General features: G+C 49.7%; 1 protein-coding gene across 1 annotated transcript; it reads right to left on the bottom strand.

Moving 5' to 3' along the window:
- Positions 1–6,340: 6,340 nt before the first annotated feature.
- EIF4A1 (eukaryotic translation initiation factor 4A1) lies at positions 6,341–16,757 on the bottom strand. Its single transcript, XM_079952034.1, has 11 exons — positions 16,669–16,757; positions 14,441–14,489; positions 14,126–14,258; positions 13,098–13,237; positions 11,759–11,927; positions 10,733–10,842; positions 9,901–10,044; positions 9,651–9,788; positions 8,697–8,786; positions 8,245–8,324; positions 6,341–7,226 (listed from the first exon to the last, which is right to left on the bottom strand). Exons 1-11 carry the CDS (start codon positions 16,689–16,691, stop codon positions 7,082–7,084), a joined length of 1,221 nt encoding a protein of 406 aa, XP_079808160.1. The 5' UTR covers positions 16,692–16,757; the 3' UTR covers positions 6,341–7,081.
- Positions 16,758–20,340: the final 3,583 nt, after the last annotated feature.

Below are 20,340 nucleotides of genomic sequence, written 5' to 3'. Positions count from 1 at the left end.
GGAGACAAGTCGCTGAGCCCTTGCTTGCAGCGCCCAACCTCCAGGGAGGTTTTTTTTGGCGATAGGCAAAATCCTTTTTGAAATTTATTTCCAGAGGCTTTTCTTGAGTTGGTTCCAGTTCAGCTGCTGCTTTGAAAATTCTGCGATTCTCACACCTCGCTCTGCCCCACAAGTGGTAGCACTGGGGGATAGGGTATCAACCTTCTAAATGAAATAAAAAGGGGGGATTTTTAAAAAATGAAACAAAAAGAAACCTTGAGAATGTAAGAAGAGGACTGCAGATAGATTAGGCCAAAGTGGGGCATTCTTGCTGTGGCTGTGGTTGTTTAGTCATTTAGTCGTGTCCGCCTCTTTGTGACCCCCTGGACCCGAGCACGCCAGGCACTCCTGTCTTCCACTGCCTCCCGCAGTTTGGTCAGACTCATGCTGGTCGCTTCCAGAACACTGTCCCACCATCTCGCCCTCCGTCGTCCCCTTCTCCTTGTGCCCTCCATCTTTCCCAACATCAGGGTCTTTTCCAGGGAGTCTTCTCTTCTCATGAGGTGGCCAAAGTCTTGGAGCCTCAGCTTCAGGATCTGTCCTTCCAGTGAGCACTCAGGGCTGATTTCCTTCAGAATGGAGAGGTTGGATCTTCTTGCAGTCCATGGGACTCTCAAGAGTCTCCTCCAGCACCAGAATTCAAAAGCATCCATTCTTCGTCGATCAGCCTTCTTTATGGTCCAGCTCTCACTTCCATACATCACTACTGGGAAAACCAGAGCTTGAACTATACGGACGTTTGTCGGCAAAGTGATGTCTCTGCTTTTTAAGATGCTGTCTAGGTTTGTCTTGCTGTAGTAGCTTTTCAAAACTTTTACATTATCACTGTTAATTTTTCTTAGTGGTCATTGTATCGTTTTATCGTCTTGGTGAACCGCTCCGAGGTTTGTTTTAAAAACCAGTGTCTATATTTTATGTAAGTGGGCATATATGCCCTTTCCCCCAAGGACATACGCAATAGACAATCTTTTATAGAATTCCTTCAAACCATAACAAGTTGAAAATGAAATCTTTAGCCTCAAAGTCTCTGAAAATCTTTAAATGAAGCGAGGTCCCAGACTTTGTACAATGAAAGACAAGCTGTCTACAATGACTACATTATTACATGAGCACTGTTCCACAGCATTTACATACATTCATTCTAAATACGATGGGTTTATGAAGCAATTCTTTATCTTCCCACCACGACGATGAAGAATTCTACAAACCAGTAGTCAATATCCGGAATCACTGTTCAGTGTTGGACATCATATTTGCTGAATACACAAAGCTTCACGGCTTGTCTTTCATTGTACAAAGTCTGGGACTGTTAAAGGAGAAATCTGAGGGCCCCCTTGGGCAAAAAGCAAGGACCCCAGCCAGGAATACCAGAGCAAAACAGCAGCCAGTAGGCTTGGTCTTGATTGAAGTCTGTTGTGACAGGACTCCCACCTGCCACCAGGTGGAACAAGATGGAAGCCCGAACAAAGGAGCCCCCAAACTTTTATTAGCTGCTAATCCCCATGTTACACCCCCCCAAACTACATCACTCATACATCACGGTTACATCATGAAAGGGGAGGTCTGGTGGCCGTAATCTGAGCATCCTGGACCCTGCCCCATGGTTCCCCTTGCCCTCCACCAAACACCCATCAAGTGGAACCAAAGAGATATTTACATTTCCCTGTTTCCCAGCCAAGTTAATCGTGCAGCAGAGGCCCTTTGAATAGATAGGAAGAAACTGTGACCAAATGTTTTGTGGGGACAAATCACAAAAGTCACAAAAGTGATTGTGCTGGTTTTGGTAGTGGGCTTCATGTGCATGATATCTGCTGGAGAGGCAAAGACACCCCCCCAACCTATACATAAATTCCTGCAACAGGACTTCGCTTCATTGAAAGATTTTCAGAGACTTTGAGACCAAAGATTTCATTTTGGACTTGTTATGGTTTGAAGGAATTCTACAAAAGATTGTCTATTGCGTATGCATATGGTCATCACATTGCCTAGACATTGCTGACGTTCTCTTTGCAACATGGGTTTCTTTGGTTAAAAGGTAAAGGTAAAGGTACCCCTGCCCGTACGGGCCAGTCTTGACAGACTCTGGGGTTGTGCGCCCATCTCACTTAAGAGGCCAGGGGCCAGCGCTGTCCGGAGACACTTCCGGGTCACGTGGCCAGCGTGACATCGCGGCTCTGGCAAGCCAGAGCCGCACACGGAAACGCCGTTTACCTTCCCGCTGGTAAGCGGTCCCTATTTATCTACTTGCACCCGGAGGTGCTTTCGAACTGCTAGGTTGGCAGGCGCTGGGACCGAGCAGCGGGAGCGCACCCCGCCGCAGGGATTCGAACCGCCGACCTTTCGATCGGCAAGTCCTAGGCGCTGAGGCTTTAACCCACAGCGCCACCTCCGTCCCCTAAAAGACACCTGCTTCTTGGGAGGAAAGCAATGACAAACCTAGACAACATCTTAAAAAGCAGAGACATCACCTTGCCAACAAAGGGCCAAATAGTTAAAGCTCTGGTTTTCCCAGTAAGTGATGTATGGAAGCGAGAGCTGGACCATAAAGAAGGCTGATCGCTAGAGAATGGATGCTTTTGAATTCTGGCGCTGGAGGAGACTCTGGAGAGTCCCACGGACTGCAAGAAGATCAAACCTCTCCATTCAGAAGGAAATCAGCCCTGAGTGCTCACTGGAAGGAGAGATCCTGAAGCTGAGGCTCCAAGACTTTGGCCACCTCATGAGAAGAGAAGACTCCCTGGAAAAGACCCTGATGTTGGGAAAGATGGAGGGCGCAAGGAGAAGGGGACAACAGAGGACGAGATGGTGGGACAGTGTTCTGGAAGCGACCAGCATGAGTTTGACCAAACTGCGGGAGGCAGTGGAAGACAGAAGTGCCTGGCATGCTCTGGTCCAGGGGTCACGAAGATTTGGACACGGCTAAGCGACTCAACAACAACAAAGGAAACAACACTCCTGGTCTCGATGCTGCTGGTGATACCGGGTGCCTTGAGGCAGGCAGCGGTGGTCTCTGGTGCAGGAGCTGAGCTGTGAGCCACCTTGGGCCAAGAAGACAGATCACCCGGCTGTGTCTCATGGTGGCCTCGCTGGCCTGTGAGTCAGCAGATCCTCCTTCCTCATCTCGGCCGCAGCAGGACGGTCTGACACTCATGTGATGGGGAAGACACCCAAAATGAGCGCCAAGTGAGTTTCTTCCTCCCGGCCCAGCCGCCAACCTGACGGTTGGGACCACAGCTCAAGGTGGCTCAAAAGGAGAATTGGGCAACGTTTTACAGAGGATAGCAGGGGCTTCTGTAACCGGATGGGAACATGAGTGTCGTCTATTGTGATAATAATTTTACTATTTATCATCCCACCCATTTGTCTTGAGTTTCCCTGGCCTCTCTCGGCAGCTCTCCACAAATATTAAATACACAATAAATTGCAATGCAGGAATATGCAGTGGCCTATGTTGGGAATCACTACTGGGAAAACCAGAGCTTTAACTATACGGACCTAAGTTGGCAAGGTGATGTCTCTGCTTTTTAAGATGCTGTCTAGTTTTGTCATAGCTTTTCTTCCAAGAAGCAGGCGTCTTTTAATTTCGTGGCTGCTGTCACCATCTGCAGCCCAAGGAAGTAAAATCTCTCACTGCCTCCATTTCTTCCCCTTCTATTTGCCAGGAGGTCATGGGACCAGTGGCCATGAGAGCTGGACCATAAAGAAGGCTGATTGCTGGAGAATGGATGCTTTTGAATTCTGGTGCTGGAGGAGACTCTTGAGAGTCCCATGGACTGCAAGAAGATTCAACCTCTCCATTCTGAAGGAAATCAGCCCTGAGTGCTCACTGGAAGGACAGATCCTGAAGCTGAGGCTCCAAGACTTTGGCCACCTCCTGAGAAGAGAAGACTCCCTGGAAAAGATGTTGGGAAAGATGGAGGGCACAAGGAGAAGGGGACGACGGAGGACGAGATGGTTGGACAGTGTTCTGGAAGCGACCAGCATGACTTTGACCAAACTGCGGGAGGCAGTGGAAGACAGGAGTGCCTGGCGTGCTCTGGTCCAGGGGGTCAGGAAGAGTCGGACACAACTAAATGACTAAACAACAACAAATGATGGGAATCGAACCTGCCACCTGTTGGCTTACGGAAGGTTTACGTTGTTAGATAGAACCGAAGTACCGTAGTCATAAGCCCACACTTTCCGAGCAACACAGCCCCAACGTGGCTTGCCTCATTAGCGTTTTTATTAAAAAATTTTGGTAAATGATTTTTATTAATTTTTACATCTTAACAAAATCACAAACAATATAAACACAAAATGAATTCTCAAGTACCCCCTCCCGACTTCCCTTCCTGGTTTTTTACACATTCATTTCTCCTGCTTATTACCTTAATGTGGTCCTAACATTTTACCCTCATTTTTCTATTTTCACTGTTAATTTTGCAAATTGTACGTTTTTGGTTAAATCCTGCAGTGCGTTTATTTCTTTACATTGTGTCTGTAGGTATAACCTAAAAGGTTCCCAGTTTTTTTTAAAAAAATCTCTTTTGTCCTTATCTTTGAGCCTTCCAGTCAACTTCACCATTTCAGCGTACTCCATCAAGCGTTTTCATTAATCAATCAAATCTGCATGCCACCCTATGACCTGTAGATCTCACAACATGAAATTGCAATGTTGGATTTTGCAGGAAGGGTAACTCTGGGGCTTCGAGAACAGCTGGCACACTATTATATGCTAACCCTCCAGATAGTCTGGACTACATTTCCCATCATGCCTCAGAAGGGTACCCATATGGGGCAACTCTGTGGTTGGAAGCAGGGCCTACCTATGGGGGATCAAGCCTATTTTTGTCCCCCAAGTCCTCTCCCCACACCTTTGCTTCAAGACAGATGATTTACTGCCGTCTCAGACAATGGCTTAAGGCCAGGCAGCCAAGCCTAGACTACTGCAGCACGCTTTTTGTGGGGCAGCCCTTGGACCCAATTTGGTGGCTGCCAAGAGACGCGGGTGGCGCTGCGGGTTAAATCACACAGCCTAGGACTTGCTGATCAGAAGGTTGGCGGTTCGAATCCCCGCAACGGGGTGAGCTCCCGTTGCTCGGTCCCTGCTCCTGCCAACTTAGCAGTTCGAAAGCACGTCAAAGTGCAAGGAGATAAATAGGTACCGCTCCGGCGGGAAGGTAAACGGCGTCTCCGTGCGCTGCTCTGGTTCGCCAGAAGCGGCTTAGTCCTGCTGGCCACATGACCTGGAAGCTGTACGTTGGCTCCCTCTGCCAATAAAGCGAGATGAGCGCTGCAACCCTAGAGTCGGCCACGACTGGACCTAATGGTCGGGGGTCCCTTTACCTTAAGCTGCTCCCAAGTGCATTAGCAAAACCCACCCAGCTAACCACCCCACTCTGCTTGCCCAACAAGAACAGGCTGTGGAAATGTCCCCATTAAGGGAGTCAAGGGATACGTCCCAAACAAAGCACCACAACTGTTGTCATTTTCCGACTTCAAAACCCACGCTGTGTCTAAAACTTGCCATTTAGTTTTTCAAACTTTTACAAATTCAGTATTAGAAACTTATCTTTTGAGTCCTCGATCCTTTATTACTGCGCTTTGCTTCACCTAGGTTGAGCTAGAATTACAATACTTCAGAATTTTTGGGAGTTTTACCCTTTTTTTGAATTTTGGTCATTTAAGGTTTATGATTTTTCTATTTCCTTCTGAGGAAACTGAATAGTTCAGCGAAACAAGGTTTGTAGCTGGCATCCCATTAAGGCTTTGTACAATTCTAGGTTTTTCTAATTTTTCCCTTAAACTTTTTGATTCTTATTATTTCCATAAGACAATATTTCTAGTCGATTACTTCTCGTTTCATGGATTTTCATTTGTTTTGTGCAACTTCTCGGTTCCGTGACTGTCTTTTTTTCTACTGATCTCTTTCTTAGCATTCCCTGTTCTTTGCACCTGCGATAAAACGTCTTCATTTTGCACCACACCTTTCTTTAAAGCAGGATCTGAAAGCCCTCTGCTGTCCATAAAGAAAAAAGCTATCAGAGCATGGAAGCTTGCCGCCACTTCCTCATAAAAAAGCAAGCTTCTAGACCTTGTCTTACCACTGTGGCCAAATTGCTTAGGGTGCTGGAAGTGCAGGGTTCGAATGCCTACCCGGCCACGATGCCTCACAGGGTTGAAGACCTTAAAAGAAAAACTTATTATATAAAAGCAACCCCCACCTACTTTGATAGCACTAATATTCTTGGAGGCAAATGGTCAATTAAGGCACCCTCTCCCTTTCTTAAAAATTCACAAAAATCACCCAAGGCGCATAGAGTTTTCTCAAGATCACGTTTATTTTGGTCACTGTAACTTTCCTTTTGAATAAATAATAGCTATACAAAAAAAAAAGGTCTTAAGGTTGCACGTACAGATTTTTTTGACGTATGAAAAGTTTTCAATTTTTTTTAGATTTTATCTTAACAAAGTGTGTTGGGGGGGGGGAAGGTCTCATTTCTGAGATACACAGAGGAGGGGGGAAACAAAACGTCTTGGCAATTTGCTTTGAATCAGTGATTTTTTTTTTCCTTTTTCTGAACCAATGATTTTTAAGTCAGGGAGAAAACAGAAACACCCACACCCTTTCGATTCTCCAAGGGGGGGGGGTCGTCTTTCCTGCTATAGCACCACGATTTTGTTGAAAGGTTGAATTTTGAAGAGACTATGAAATACGTCTTTTTTTCCCCGTTTGGGAGTGGGGTGGGGCACAGCAGGGAGGAGATTATAGATGCCAGGAATCATGGCTTCTATGATCTGCTTCCCGAATTCCTAGTGAAGTCAACAAGTAAGGGGGGGGGGGAAGAGACCGAGACAGAGAAAAGGCGCCAGTAAACACTAAAAGAGGTCATTCTGCCCCCAGAGAGAGTGACATTTATTCAAAAGGCAAGAAAACTCAAAAAAATAGAAAAGGGCAGGTATTTTTGCAAGGGTGGGGGTAAGAGAGGATTGTGCCTAATTGGGGGGGGCGGGAAGGGGGGGGGTTCTCGCAGGCACAGTGAGCCCATACGGAGGCAGCTCAGATGAGGTCAGCCACGTTGAGAGGCATTTCCTCGATGGAGGTGTTGTAGAATGTCTCAATGTCGCGAAGCGTGCGCTTGTCTTCTTCCGTCACCATGTTGATCGCAACTCCTTTCCTTCCAAAACGGCCCCCTCGGCCAATCCTGGAGGGGGGAGAAAGAGAAAAAGCGTTTACTGGGGGCAGTAGGAGGTAGGTAAAGTACAAGGGCATCCTAAGGGCCTGCAGGATCAGGCACAATGGCCCATCATGCTGTTCTCAGAGTGGCCAGCCAGGTTCCCATTAGACAAGGTAAAGGTAATAAATTATATTATTATTAATAATAAGTTTATTTGTACCCTGCCCATCTGGCTGGGGTTCTGCAGCCACTCTGGGCGGCTTCCAACAAAGACAAAAAATACACTAAAAAGATCCCTGGACGGTTAGGTCCAGTCAAAGGAGACTATGGGGTTGCCTCCTCGCTTTCAGGCCGAGGAGACCGGCGTTTGTCCAGACAACTTTCCAGATCATGTGGTCAGCATGAACAAACCGCTTCTGGTGCAACAGGACACTGTTGACGGAAATCAGATTGCACAAAAATGCAGTTTACCTTCCCGCCGAAGCGGTACCTATTTATCTACTTGCACTGGCATGCTTTCAAACTGCTAGGTTGGCAAGAGCTGGGACATAGCAACGGGAGCTCACAGGAATTCGAACCGCCGACCTTCTGATCGGCAAGCCCAAGAGGCTCAGTGTTTTAGACCACAGCACCACAACACCATAATGGGGTGGCGGTTGTTGGTTTGCATTATGATATTAAAGAGTGGTTCCAGATATCTGGGGGCAGGTTTGGTAGGATTAATGCCCCTCGGGTTTGCAAACTGTTGCTGCTGCCACCGAGAGCTTTCCAAACTTTTCACGCTGGCGACACATTTTTTTAGACGTGCATCATTGCGCGACAGAGCAGCGTTTACTGGGGGGAGCAGGAGGTGGCCAACTGGGCTGGAATCGCAGAACTGCAGGTGGGCATCACCCAGCCTCTGCTTAAAAACGACCAAGGAAGGAGAGCCTGCCATCTTAGCACAGAAGGGTTGGAAAGGAAACCCAAGAAGTCCCGAAGTCTAACCCTCTGCAATCCAAGAAGCCTGAGAAGGACCAGAAAGGGGAGGAAAAAAGGATCTCACCTGTGTATGTAGTTCTCACGGTTGGTTGGCAGGTCATAGTTGATGACCAGGGACACCTGCTGGACATCAATGCCACGGGCCTGGGAATGAGAAGTGGGGACAGTTTAGCAGTTTCGCCAACAGTCATCGTCCCATTGTGCTTGCAAGTTTTCAACTGTGGGCGGCTGCTACGTAGCAAGGCACCTTGGTGGTGGGTGCCAGCCGTGGGGAAGAGCAGCCCCCGCGATTTGTGTGCCAAGGAGCTACAATCCGCCAGCAGCACTGCGCCAGCCAGGCAGAGAGGGAATCTCCTTGGGTGGGGGAGCCAACCAGACAAACATGGCAGACCCACGACGTGAGCACAAGGGCGTTTTCCATGAATTTGTCGTTGGCCGTTATTGCCCCCTGTGGAAGTGAGTTCCACAGTTCAACCTCTCCTGAATCATCCATCCTCTCCCACACCCCACACTCACCAGTAAGTCTGTGGTGATCAGGACACGGCTGGAGCCAGAGCGGAACTCCCTCATGATGACATCGCGCTCCTTCTGGTCCATGTCTCCATGCTGCAAAAAAGGTAGAAAGGTTCCAGAGACTTAATCTAACTTTGTAAATTTATGGAAAATGATAGAACCCAACAACCCTTTCTCATTTTGCTGGTGTGTAGAAACATGACTATTCCCATTTCTCCTCATTTCTTCTCGCGACACATTACAGAATGATCACATTTGTGCCCTGATCTCACTTTTGGATAATCTTTTGTTTCTTACATGGTGTTAATGCTATTGTTTATCTGAATTGCATGTTTTGTTTCAGATCGCTTAAATTGCTGCTTTTTCTCTACTTGAAAGTTGAAAAATTTACCATTTCCTCCCATTTTGTTGTTGTTGAGAAAACTAAATTTATTGACAATTTTAAAAGCCACACTTTTCACAAGACACCTAATCCTTGGTGGCCAACTTCTTAATTTGGGTGGGGAAGGGAAGAAATACAGTTGATACCGTAATGATCTAGTTCAGCAGTTCCCAAAATGGTCTGGGGGATTATTGAGGACAGCGCAAAGAGGCAAGGATGTCCTGTAAATGCCTTTGAAAAGCTAGTGATTGCTGGTTGAAGTTAAACAGTTTTGTTGCATTAAACTGAAATTTTAATTGGATTTAGAGTAACTGCAATTGCTACTGCTTTCAATTTCAGTGGGTTACGAAAACCCCTATTCTGAACAATGCTTTTTATAGCATACAGAAGAGGGGTGGGCGGGCTTGAAGAACCACTATCTAGTTTCTTGCCTGCAATCCTATTAACACAGCTTGTGCTTAAAGGCTCCTGGGCCCTTTCCACAGAAGCAAATTTATACAGACTGAGAGACATCCCCATCAGACAACCCTGAACAGGACTCCCCCCTCCCCGCAAGGAAAGGCTTGTTCACCCACCATGGCGGAAACTGTGAAGTCACGGGCATGCATCTTTTCGGTGAGCCAGTCCACCTTCCTTCGGGTGTTGATGAAGATGACGGCTTGGGTGATGGTGAGGGTCTCGTAGAGATCACACAGGGTGTCCAGCTTCCACTCCTTTGGCATGAGAGGGAGGAGAGTTATAACCGAAGTAGAAGACCCACTCCAAATTTAAATCAACACCTCCTCCCGGCCACCCCACAACCCCCATGTAACAGTCGCCACGTACCTCCCTCTCCACGTTTATGTAGAACTGCCTAATACCCTCCAGGGTGAGCTCCTCCTTCTTGACCAGGATACGGATCGGGTCCCGCATGAATTTCTTGGTCACCTCCAGGACATCCATGGGCATGGTAGCAGACAGAAGCACCACCTGGAAAGGGGGCAGAGGGGCTGCGGGTCAATACATTGGTACCCTCAAGGCTATGTACTCTATGTGGGGCAGCCCTGGGTCTGGCTCAGGAGCCTCCAACTGCTGAAGAATGTGGCAGTCGGGTTACTGGGGGAGGGAAATCACCTGGCAGGGTGTATGTGAGCCGGGTTCAAGGTCCTTGAACAAAGCTGTGAGCAATTTAGGTCCAGGGTACCTCAAGGTTTGCTTAACAGTGGTGGCCAATCCAGCTGTTTTTGGACTACAACTCCCATCATCATCATCATCATCATCATCATCAGAGAAATGATAAGGGATTTTATTTTTGTGTAGGAAAAGCAGGATACAATAAATAAAACTAAAAAACTCAGAAGAGGGGAGTTGAGGGAAGGGAGAATAATTGTAAATAACATGGTGAATGAGATTTGTATCATTATTTGTTATAAAATTTAATAAATACCCATGTCCAAATAAATAAACAAACCCTAGCTAACAGGACCAGTGGACAGGGATGATGGGAATTGTAATCCCAAAACAACTGGAGGGCCAAATTTGGCCACCACTGGCCTAAACCTTCCATCGCAGAGATCTAAAGAGCCTACTGAGGCTCATTTGACGATGATAAGCTTTGGGCACCATTGGCCAAGACCTGTGGAACTCTCTGCCCCAGCGAGGTGAGAAATTGCCGTACCTGTGTGTTCCCACTCAGTTTCTGGAAGATGTCATAGATCTGGTCCTTGAAACCTCGGCTCAACATCTCGTCGGCCTCATCCAGCACAAACATCTTGATGAACTTGGGCGCTGCAGAGACAAAGGAGCCTTGGTGAGGACTTTGAAGTGGGGTGGTAGAGACAGAGTGTCTCCTTAATGGGATGGCGGCTGTTCTCAGGAATCTTTCAAGAGCTATGATCACTTCCGAAACCCACACCTTTCTCTCCCAGCACAGCAGAACGCCAACCGGGAGGGAAATATGGGGGGTTGATGGGAGTCAGATGACACGCATGGGAGATCATCACAGAACAGCAAGACAGGGCGATACGGATCTGGTTTATGAAAATGGCAACTCTGCCGCCAAGAGCAAAGTCACACAAGCCAGAGATAAGGCTGGTAACAAAGTCCTAATGAGGAATGCTTCAAGGAAGTTGGGTGTGTCTAGTGTGGAGAAGACTGAGGGCACCCATAATAATAATCTATTATTTCTACCCTGCCCAAAAGCCTCTATTATTTCTATCCCACCCAATACCCAGCTTCAAATATCCGAAGGGATCTCCCATGGAAGATGGGGCCAGCTTGTTCTGCTGCCGCTGCAGAATGCAGGACCCGAATCTATGGATTCAAATTCTGGCAGAGGAATCGTGTCTAACCTTAAAACTGTAATAACTACAATTAAGTGAACTTATTACAAAAAAACACAGGCAGACTAGATGTTGGGGGAAATGGGTGTTTAGGGCAATGTCCTGCAACAAGCTAACATTGAAAATTGCATTTTCTCCCTTTTGAGTTTATTCACTAATAAGGCAGCCCTGTTTAAGGAAGTTTTTAATGTGTGACATTTTAATGTATTTTTAATCTTTGTGGGAAGCTTCCCAGAGTGGCTGGGGAAACCCAGCCATACGGGCGGGGTACATATAACAAATTATTATTATAAAGATTGTAAGATCATGAGTTGCCAATTGTGCTGTTACCTGGAGGGAAACTGAAGAATGCAGATACTTACACAGGTATCGCCTGTTCAACATGTCGAAGACGCGTCCAGGGGTCCCAACAATGATATGAGGGGCCTCCATCTGCAGTTTCTGCACCTCGGCGCGGACGTTAGTCCCGCCTATACAGGCATGGCAGGAGGCGCCCATGTAGTCTCCTAGGGCCATCACGACCTTCTGGATCTGTGGGAGGATGAGAGGGGCAGAGCTGTTAGCGAGGTCTGGATTCTCTGACCTGGTGCTGGTCGAGGGCAATGGCCTCCCGGTGCTAACACTTTTGTTTCCCCAGCATGAACCAGCAAACAGCCACGGGAGAGACACTGTGCTGGGATGAACAGGGATGGTCGCTGTCCCCCAGCCAGAGAAAAAGAAGCCCCCACTTTTTGCAAGATGCCTCTTTCGTCAACTGGCAGGGGGAGGGAAGACGGAGGGAAAAGAACAGGGTCAGAGTGGAGGCAGCGATTCCTTCCTTCAGCGGCAAGCCTCTTTGACGTCCCTTTGTGAAGCGGGACCAGGCCAGGAGAAACGGAACAAAGCCCCTCCAAATGCTCTTGCACGCCAGGGAAGGAGACATAGGACACAAGAAGCTGGGAGCCAATGTCAAAGGGAGGACAGGAGGAGCCTTGGAGGCAAGCAGGGTCACTTAAGGGGACCAATGAAGCACTCCTTTACACAGTGGACTGTTAATCTGTGGAACTCCCTCCGTCAGGAGGCAGCAAAGGTCACCAACTCAGATGGCTTTAAGAGAGGTTGGAGAAACTCAATGCAAGAACAGGATTATGGGACTAGATGGGCCATAGGTTTATGGCCTTGGCGTGATCCAGCAAGGGCCATAGGTTTACAGCAGGATATAAATTGAATAGAAACCTTTTTTAAAAAAGCCTCTAAGCCCTGCAGGAAAGCAAATTCATTCACTGCGTTGTTGATTTATTATACACGTCTGCTCCGATTTTGGTGGAAGGGGGGGGGGGAGAGAAGCAGGGTCCTTGCGCCTTTCACAGCTGTGCGGCAGGCAGAAACTCCAACAGGTTAAGCCTTTCCTAGTACAGAAATGCAATTATGGATAAAGCTTCACCTGCGCACGTTCTGTCTGTCAGACAGTTTATAAAGGCGCCTCTTTGCCCATTAAACCAGAGGAATGAATGGAGACCTCTGGAGTTCCACCTGCAAAAAGAGGACACGTGTTTTTATACAAGACAAAGCTGTGCACATCTGAAGGCAGCCCTGTTTAGGGAAGTTTTTAATGTTTGATGGTGTTCTTAATATTCTGTTGGGAGCCGCCCAGCGTGGCTGGGGAATAAATAATAAATAATTATTATTACTATGGGCTGGAAAGAGGGGGAAAAGGCTTACCTGCTGAGCCAACTCTCTTGTTGGGGCCAGGACCAGTGCTTGGGTAGCTTTCAGGTCTAGCTCAATTTGCTGTAAGATGGAGATTGCAAAAGTGGCGGTCTTCCCAGTGCCAGACTGGGCCTGAGCAATCACATCGTAACCTGAGCAGAAGGAAAGCAGGGCGGCGTCACAAACACACACACACACACAAACGACAACTACCACATCCTGCCAACCTCAAGAGGGAGCCGTGACAGGGTGTTTCCCCAGCATGAACCAGCAGACAGCCACGGGGAGGAACGCTGTGCTGGGATGAATAGGGTAACGTTTATATCCCCCTGCTAGATATAAGATAGTCACCACATTCAGAGGTGCCTCTTTGCCCAGTAGCAAGGGGGATGATGGAGACAAAGACCTGAGGCAAGTTGGACAGCTGCATTTGCAGTGTTGGGTGGGAATAACTTGGAAAGCTCTCCCAAAATTCCTTCCTTTCTGCCTACTATTGTTGATCAGAAAAAAATCAGCCCCCACCTCACCCTGGTGCATGCCAGATTTTTAAGACTGCAAATCCCAATCATTCCTAGCCAGAAGAGTCACGTTGATAAGAGGACTATTGGAAATGAAAGCCCAAAATATCTGGAGGGCAGACAAAAGGACGGACTTCTCCACACAACTATGGAGGTCACTCCCTGAAGCATAAAGGGAACCTCTGAATGCTAGTTGCGTTAGGATTTTACTGTTTGGGGAATCTGGTTGGCCTGAGAACAGCATGCTGATCTGATGCAGCAAAGTCCCTTTTCTGGCAATACTAAATATTAAACTTAAATTGAAGCAGCAATTTAAGCAGAAGTCAGTCTGAGATCATTTGCTGCATATATTCTGCTATATCGGGCTTAAATGCTTGCTCGCCAGTGTAGCACCCTAAGCAGTCAACTTAGAAATCAATGTTTTCTCTCTTTCACTGCCTGCCTTTCCCTATACTCCCCCCTCCTTCTACACAGGCCCCCCCACCCCCTTTTGAAGAAGTGTGCTTGAGCAGTTAGCCTCACCCTTGATACAAGGGAGAATGGCTCGCTGCTGGATGGCGGAGGGCTTCTCAAAACCATAGGCGTAGATTCCTCGCAGGAGGGACTCCGATAAGTTCATGTCATCGAAACTGTCAACGATCTCGTTCCAATTGCTCTGTAGGGAGAAGTAGGGAAAGGTGAGCTCAATCAGCCAAGTCCCAAAACTCACAAAAGTAACACCCAAGCAGGTATTCTGGGCAATCTGGATGCCATTGTGTTGGTCGGGATACAGAGATCATGGTATGTTTTCCCATTATTTAGTTATCCAACTGACTCTGAACATGGGTAGTTTCTCACCTCAATGACACCATCGGGGTCCATCCCTTCAGGGCCATTGTCTCTAGGTCTAGAGGAAGAAAAACGACGTCATTTCAGAAGCACTCGAATGAGCAATCAGGAAAATATCAATGCACTCCCCACCCACTGCATATTATTATGGCTCCAAAAGGCACTCTGTTTTGCAATAGCTTATGTAAGGAATGGCCTTATGTGACAAGCAGAGGTTAGCACCACCACCCGCTTGTGAAAAAGCAGGGTTTACCCCTTGGAAGGTCAGAAGTTGATCACCGCCACCAGGGCTTTCCCACTTGTTTGGCCAGAGGTACACTGCCACTGGCCTGATCCAGAAGAGCTCTTGCTCTCTCCTCCCCCGATATTGTGGGCTGTGAATTCCACAGGCCCCTTTGCCAGCTCCGGCTGTTCCTGATCCGGCAGAGCTCTTGTTCTCTCCTCCCTGCTCTTGTGGCTGTGAGTTCCACAGGCCCCTTTGTTAACTCCAGCTATTCCCACCCCCCCCGCCATAGCTGGAGAGGAGGAAGGCGATGCCTGATCCAGCAGAGCTCTTGCTCTCTCCTCCCCCGATCTTGTGGCTGTGAGTTCCACAGGCCCCTTTGTTAACTCCAGCTATTCCCACCCCCCCCGCCATAGCTGGAGAGGAGGAAGGCGATGCCTGATCCAGCAGAGCTCTTGCTCTCTCCTCCCCCGATCTTGTGGCTGTGAGTTCCACGGGCCCCTTTGTTAACTCCAGCTATTCCCACCACCCCCGCCATAGCTGGAGAGGAGGAAGGCGATGCCTGATCCAGCAGAGCTCTTGCTCTCTCCTCCCCCGATCTTGTGGCTGTGAGTTCCACGGGCCCCTTTGTTAACTCCAGCTATTCCCACCCCCCCCGCCATAGCTGGAGAGGAGGAAGGCGATGCCTGATCCAGCAGAGCTCTTGCTCTCTCCTCCCCCGATCTTGTGGCTGTGAGTTCCACAGGCCCCTTTTCCAACTCCAGCCATTCCTCCCAGCCGGAGAGGAGGGAGGCGATGCCGTCAGCTCAACGTGTCCCCTGGCGGCCCACCCGCCGCTCCCCACGTGCCTCTTTTCTTCCTGCTTTTCCTTTTAAGGGCAAGAGGCTCCTCCTCCCTCCCCGCGCCTCTGGCCACAGGCCCGTGACGTCACGGGCGCAGAGTTCCCGGATGCGAAGCGACAGGACAATAGGCAGGGCGGGAGAAAAGGGGGGGGGGGAGAAGAGAAATGGACGCGCCCGCGGCGGGGGGGGGGAGGAGAGAAAATAAAGGCAGCGCTGCTTCTCCCCCCCCATTTCTCTAAAATGGGCTCGCCCGTGCCAAGTCTGCGCGGTGCGGAAATGGAATGGCCCAATTGCCCCCCGGGGGGGGGGAAGAGGGGAAAGGATGGGCGAGTCCAAATGAGGAGGGGGGGGGAAGGAGCAGACCACTGAGGGAAAAGAAGGAGAAATGGGAGGGGGGGAGGAGGAAAACTTGTGTAAGAGGGAAAGGCTCAAAATGGCTGAAAAAAGGGGAGGGGGAAGAGGCGAAAAAAAAAAGGGCCTTTTTCCCCTTCGCCCTCCACACGGGGGACACTAGGCAGGGAAAGAATATCGCCTCTTCCCTTCACCAAAAAAAGCCTTAAAGAGATTCCCCCCCTTTTTTCTCGAGGAAAAATGGAATCGCCCGCGAGCATTCGAGAAAAAAAAAGCTTGGGGGAGACAAACCCCCCCAAAAAGGGAGGAAATAAGAGACAACGCCATTAGAGAACCCGACGCCCCTCGCGGCCGAAATGGCGGCGCTTCTCGCCAAGGAAGTTCTCCCTCACACGCCGGTGAGGCCCGTTCCGGCTTTTTTTATTTCCTCCCTTCCCCCCCCCCGCGATGAAAATGGTCTCGGCTGCAAAGCCGCAGGGACCTTAAGGGGGGAGGACGGGTCCACTCCCGAAAATGGGGGGGGGAGCGCCGGCCCCGACCTAACCGGCCACGTGGAATGAGCCGAGGTGGGGGGGACTTGAAAAAGAGGGAACAAAATGGAGGAAGGCGAGGAGGAGGAGGAAACAATTCGCGGTTCTTTCGCTGTGAGGAAAGCGCCGCTCTTTCTTCTCTTCAAACCGCCCCCCCCACTTTGCCGCGTAATGGTTCGGTCCTCCGATAGAACCTTGAGGGAGGAGAAGAGGCCTGGACGGGCCCACAGGGCGGATATGGGGGGGGAGGCCCTGCCGCGCGCGCTCTCTCTCCCTCGCCCGCTCACTCACCGGCTCTCTTGACTCGCAGACATCCTGGGGAAAAGGTCCTAGCCCCGCCCGCTTCGCTCCCCCTTATAACATCCCGCCGAGGCCCCGCCCCGCGGCCCCTCCTCCATTGGCCCTCTTCCCCCTGAGCCCGCCCAGCCGCCCGCCTCACGCCATTGGCCCCGCGCGCTTCTCCCCGACCGGCTTCGCCCCCATTGGCCCGCCGCCTTCCCCCTCCTCCGCTTCCGGAGACGCTATTGGTCAGCGGCTCGCCGCCACCGCCTTCCCATTGGACGAGGAGAATCCGTGACGGGCGGTTTTTTTTTTTTTTAATGGTGACGTCAAACCGAGAGAGAGAGGGGAGCGTGGGGGGGTTGGGGAAAAGGGAGAGGTGGAAAGAAGTCGGGCGTCGTGACGTCGACGGGGAGCGCCGGGCTCTGGTTGGTCGCCGGCTGCGTCCGTCGAAACGGTGGGCCAATGGGAGCGCGAAAGAGGAGGAGGCGGGATCTAAGGAGGGGGGGAGACAGGGAAAGGAAAAAGGCCCACGTGGTTAGGCGTTGGGGCCTGAATTTTGGGCCTGCTGCCTTTGTCCAGCGGGGAGGGCAGAGCACCACGTGATATAGGCCTTGGGGGGGGGTGACAAGAGGAGGCTGACAAAATCACCCCCCCCCAAAAAAAAGTTAAAAGGGCTGGGCTGAAATTTAAGCACTGGGTGCATTTTTGAGAGACACCCCCCCAAAAAAAAACCTTCCCAATTTTTTTTGCAAATAATTTTTTTTTTGCAAAAGCCCCCCCCCCATTACAAGGGACCCCCCCCTTTTAGGTGCTGTGGAAGTTCCTGAGCAGGAAGATTTGCCCCCCCAAAAAAAAAGTTTAAAGGACTGGGCTGAAATTTAAGCACTGGGTGCATTTTTGAGAGACACCCCCCAAAAAAAAAACCTTCCCAATTTTTTTTGCAAATTTTTTTTTTTGCAAAAGCCCCCCCCCATTACAAGGGACCCCCCTTTTAGGTGCTGTGGAAGTTCCTGAGCATTTTTCAGAGACACCCCCCCAAAAAAAACCTTCCCAATTTTTTTTGCAAATAATAATTTTTTTTTTTGCAAAAGCCCCCCCCCCATTACAAGGGAGCCCCCTTTTAGGTGCTGTGGAAGTTCTTGAGCAGGAAGATTTGCCCCCCCCCAAAAAAAAAGTTAAAAGGGCTGGACTGAAATTTAAGCACTGGGTGCATTTTTGAGAGACACCCCCCCAAAAAAAACCTTCCCAATTTTTTTTGCAAATAATAATTTTTTTTTTGCAAAAGCCCCCCCCCCATTACAAGGGACCCCCCTTTTAGGTGCTGTGGAATTTCCTGAGCAGGAAGATTTGCCCCCCCTAAAAAAGTTAAAAGGGCTGGGTTGAAATTTAAGCACTGGCTGCATTTTTCAGTGACCCCCCCCAAAAAAAACCTTCCCTTTTTTGTGGGGCCCTCCTTCCCCCAAAAAAGCCAAATTTCCTGACCCCTCCGGCTTTGAAACTGGAAAACTCTCCCCATCCCACAAACCCTCTTGTATTTGGGAGGGTGGATCGGATCCCCCCCGTTGACCCACTGGACTGGGCTCCCCCCTCTGCTTTTCCACTGGCCTGTTCCTTGCCCCCCCCCCATTTTTATTTCAAAATATTTTATTTTATTTATTATAGGTGAGCAGCCCAATCGAAGGTGGGCTGCAACAGCTGATTTCTCTCCTAAAAACAAACCACCACCTATATTTTACTGTTTTTAGGGGCCCACTACAGGAAGCGATTAACAGGCACCATGTAAATACCAAAAATCTGCTGTCCAGGCAGCCAAACAAAGCCCTCGCCTGAACTTCCTTGGCCCACCTTGAAACTGATCCAGGGTGCCGAGGTACTTTCAGTTTTTGAAAAGCAAAATGCGGAGAGATGAGGAAAATGTTGGAATTGGCAGCATCCATCAGCCCGTCAGCATCTCCAATAATGAAGAAGGATTATTTTGTGTTCTCATTTTGTATGTTTCTGTTGTGAACCACCCTGGGATCTTCGGAAAAAGGGCATCATCATCATCGTCATAATTTATACCCCGCCCATCTGGCTGGGTTTCTCCAGCCACCCTGGGCGGTTTTGTTGTTGTTGTTTAGTCGTTTAGTCATGTCCGCCTCTTCGTGACCCCCTGGACCAGAGCACGCCAGGCACTCCTGTCTTCCACTGCCTCCCGCAGCTTGGTCAGACTCATGCTGGTAACCTCGAGATCACTGTCCCACCATCTCGTCCTCTGTCGCCCCCTTCTCCTTGTGCCCTCCATCTTTCCCAACATCAGGGTCTTTTCCAGGGAGTCTTCTCTTCTCTTGAGGTGGCCAAAGTCTTGGAGCCTCAGCTTCAGGATCTGTCCTTCCAGTGAGCACTCAGGGCTGATTTCGTTAAGAATGGATACGTTTGATCTTCTTGCAGTCCATGGGACTCTCAAGAGTCTCCTCCAGCACCAGAATTCAAAAGCATCAATTCTTCGGCAATCAGCCTTCTTTATGGTCCAGCTCTCACTTCCATACATCACTACTGGGAAAACCAGAGCTTTAACTATACGGACCTTTGTTGGCAAGGTGATGTCTCTGCTTCTCAAGATGCTGTCTAGGCCTGTCATTGCCCTTCTCCCAAGAAGCAGGCGTCTTTTAATTTCGTGACGGCTGTCACCATCTGCAGTGATCATGGAGCCCAAGAAAGTAAAATCTCTCACTGCCTCCATTTCTTCCCCTTCTATTTGCCAGGAGGTGATGGGACAGGGCTGCCTTCAGATGCCATCTAAAAGTCAGGTAGTTGTTTATTTCCTGGACATCCGGTGGGAGGGCGTTACACAGGGCGGGCGCCACCACCGAGAAGGCCCTCCGCCTGGTTCCCTGTAACTTGGCTTCTCGCAGCGAGGGAACCACCAGAAGGCCCTTGGCGCTGGACCTGAGTGTCCAGGTAGAACGATGGGGGTGGAGACGCTCCTTCAGGTCTACTGGGCCTTTGAGGCCGTTTAGGGCTTTCAAGGTCAGCACCAACACTTTGAATTGTGCTCGGAAACGTCATTTGAACCAATGTAGGGATTTTAGGAGGGACGCAGGTGGCGCTGTGGGTTAAAGCCTCAGCGCCTAGGGCTTGCCGATCAAAAGGTCGGCGGTTCGAATCCCTGCGGCGGGGTGCGCTCCCGCTGCTCGGTCCCAGCGCCTGCCAACCTAGCAGTTCGAAAGCACCTCCGGGTGCAAGTAGATAAATAGGGACCGCTTACCAGCGGGAAGGTAAACGGCGTTTCCGTGTGCGGCTCTGGCTCGCCAGAGCAGCGATGTCACGCTGGCCACGTGACCCGGAAGTGTCTCCGGACAGCGCTGGCCCCTGGCCTCTTAAGTGAGATGGGCGCACAACCCCAGAGTCTGTCAAGACTGGCCCGTACGGGCAGGGGTACCTTTACCTTTACCTTTAGGGATTTTAGGACCAGTGTTCTATGGTCTCATTGGCCATTCTGCCACCAGTCTAGGGATTCAAATCTATAAAATAAACAACAGCAATGGAAACACCAGAGGCAGACCTAAGCTTTCCTAGCATCTGAGAGGCTCCAGGTTGCTGCCCAATCTTAGGTAAAGGTAAAGGGACCCCTGACAATTAGGTCCAGTCGTGGCCAACTCTGGGGTTGCGACGCTCATCTCGCTTTATTGGCCGAGGGAG

This window comes from Podarcis cretensis (assembly GCF_951804945.1).
Source record: "Podarcis cretensis genome assembly, chromosome: 13".
Classification (NCBI taxonomy): Eukaryota; Metazoa; Chordata; class Lepidosauria; order Squamata; family Lacertidae; genus Podarcis; species Podarcis cretensis.
The sequence above is the reverse complement of the archived record's forward strand: the minus strand, read 5'-3'. Positions and strand labels throughout refer to the sequence as shown.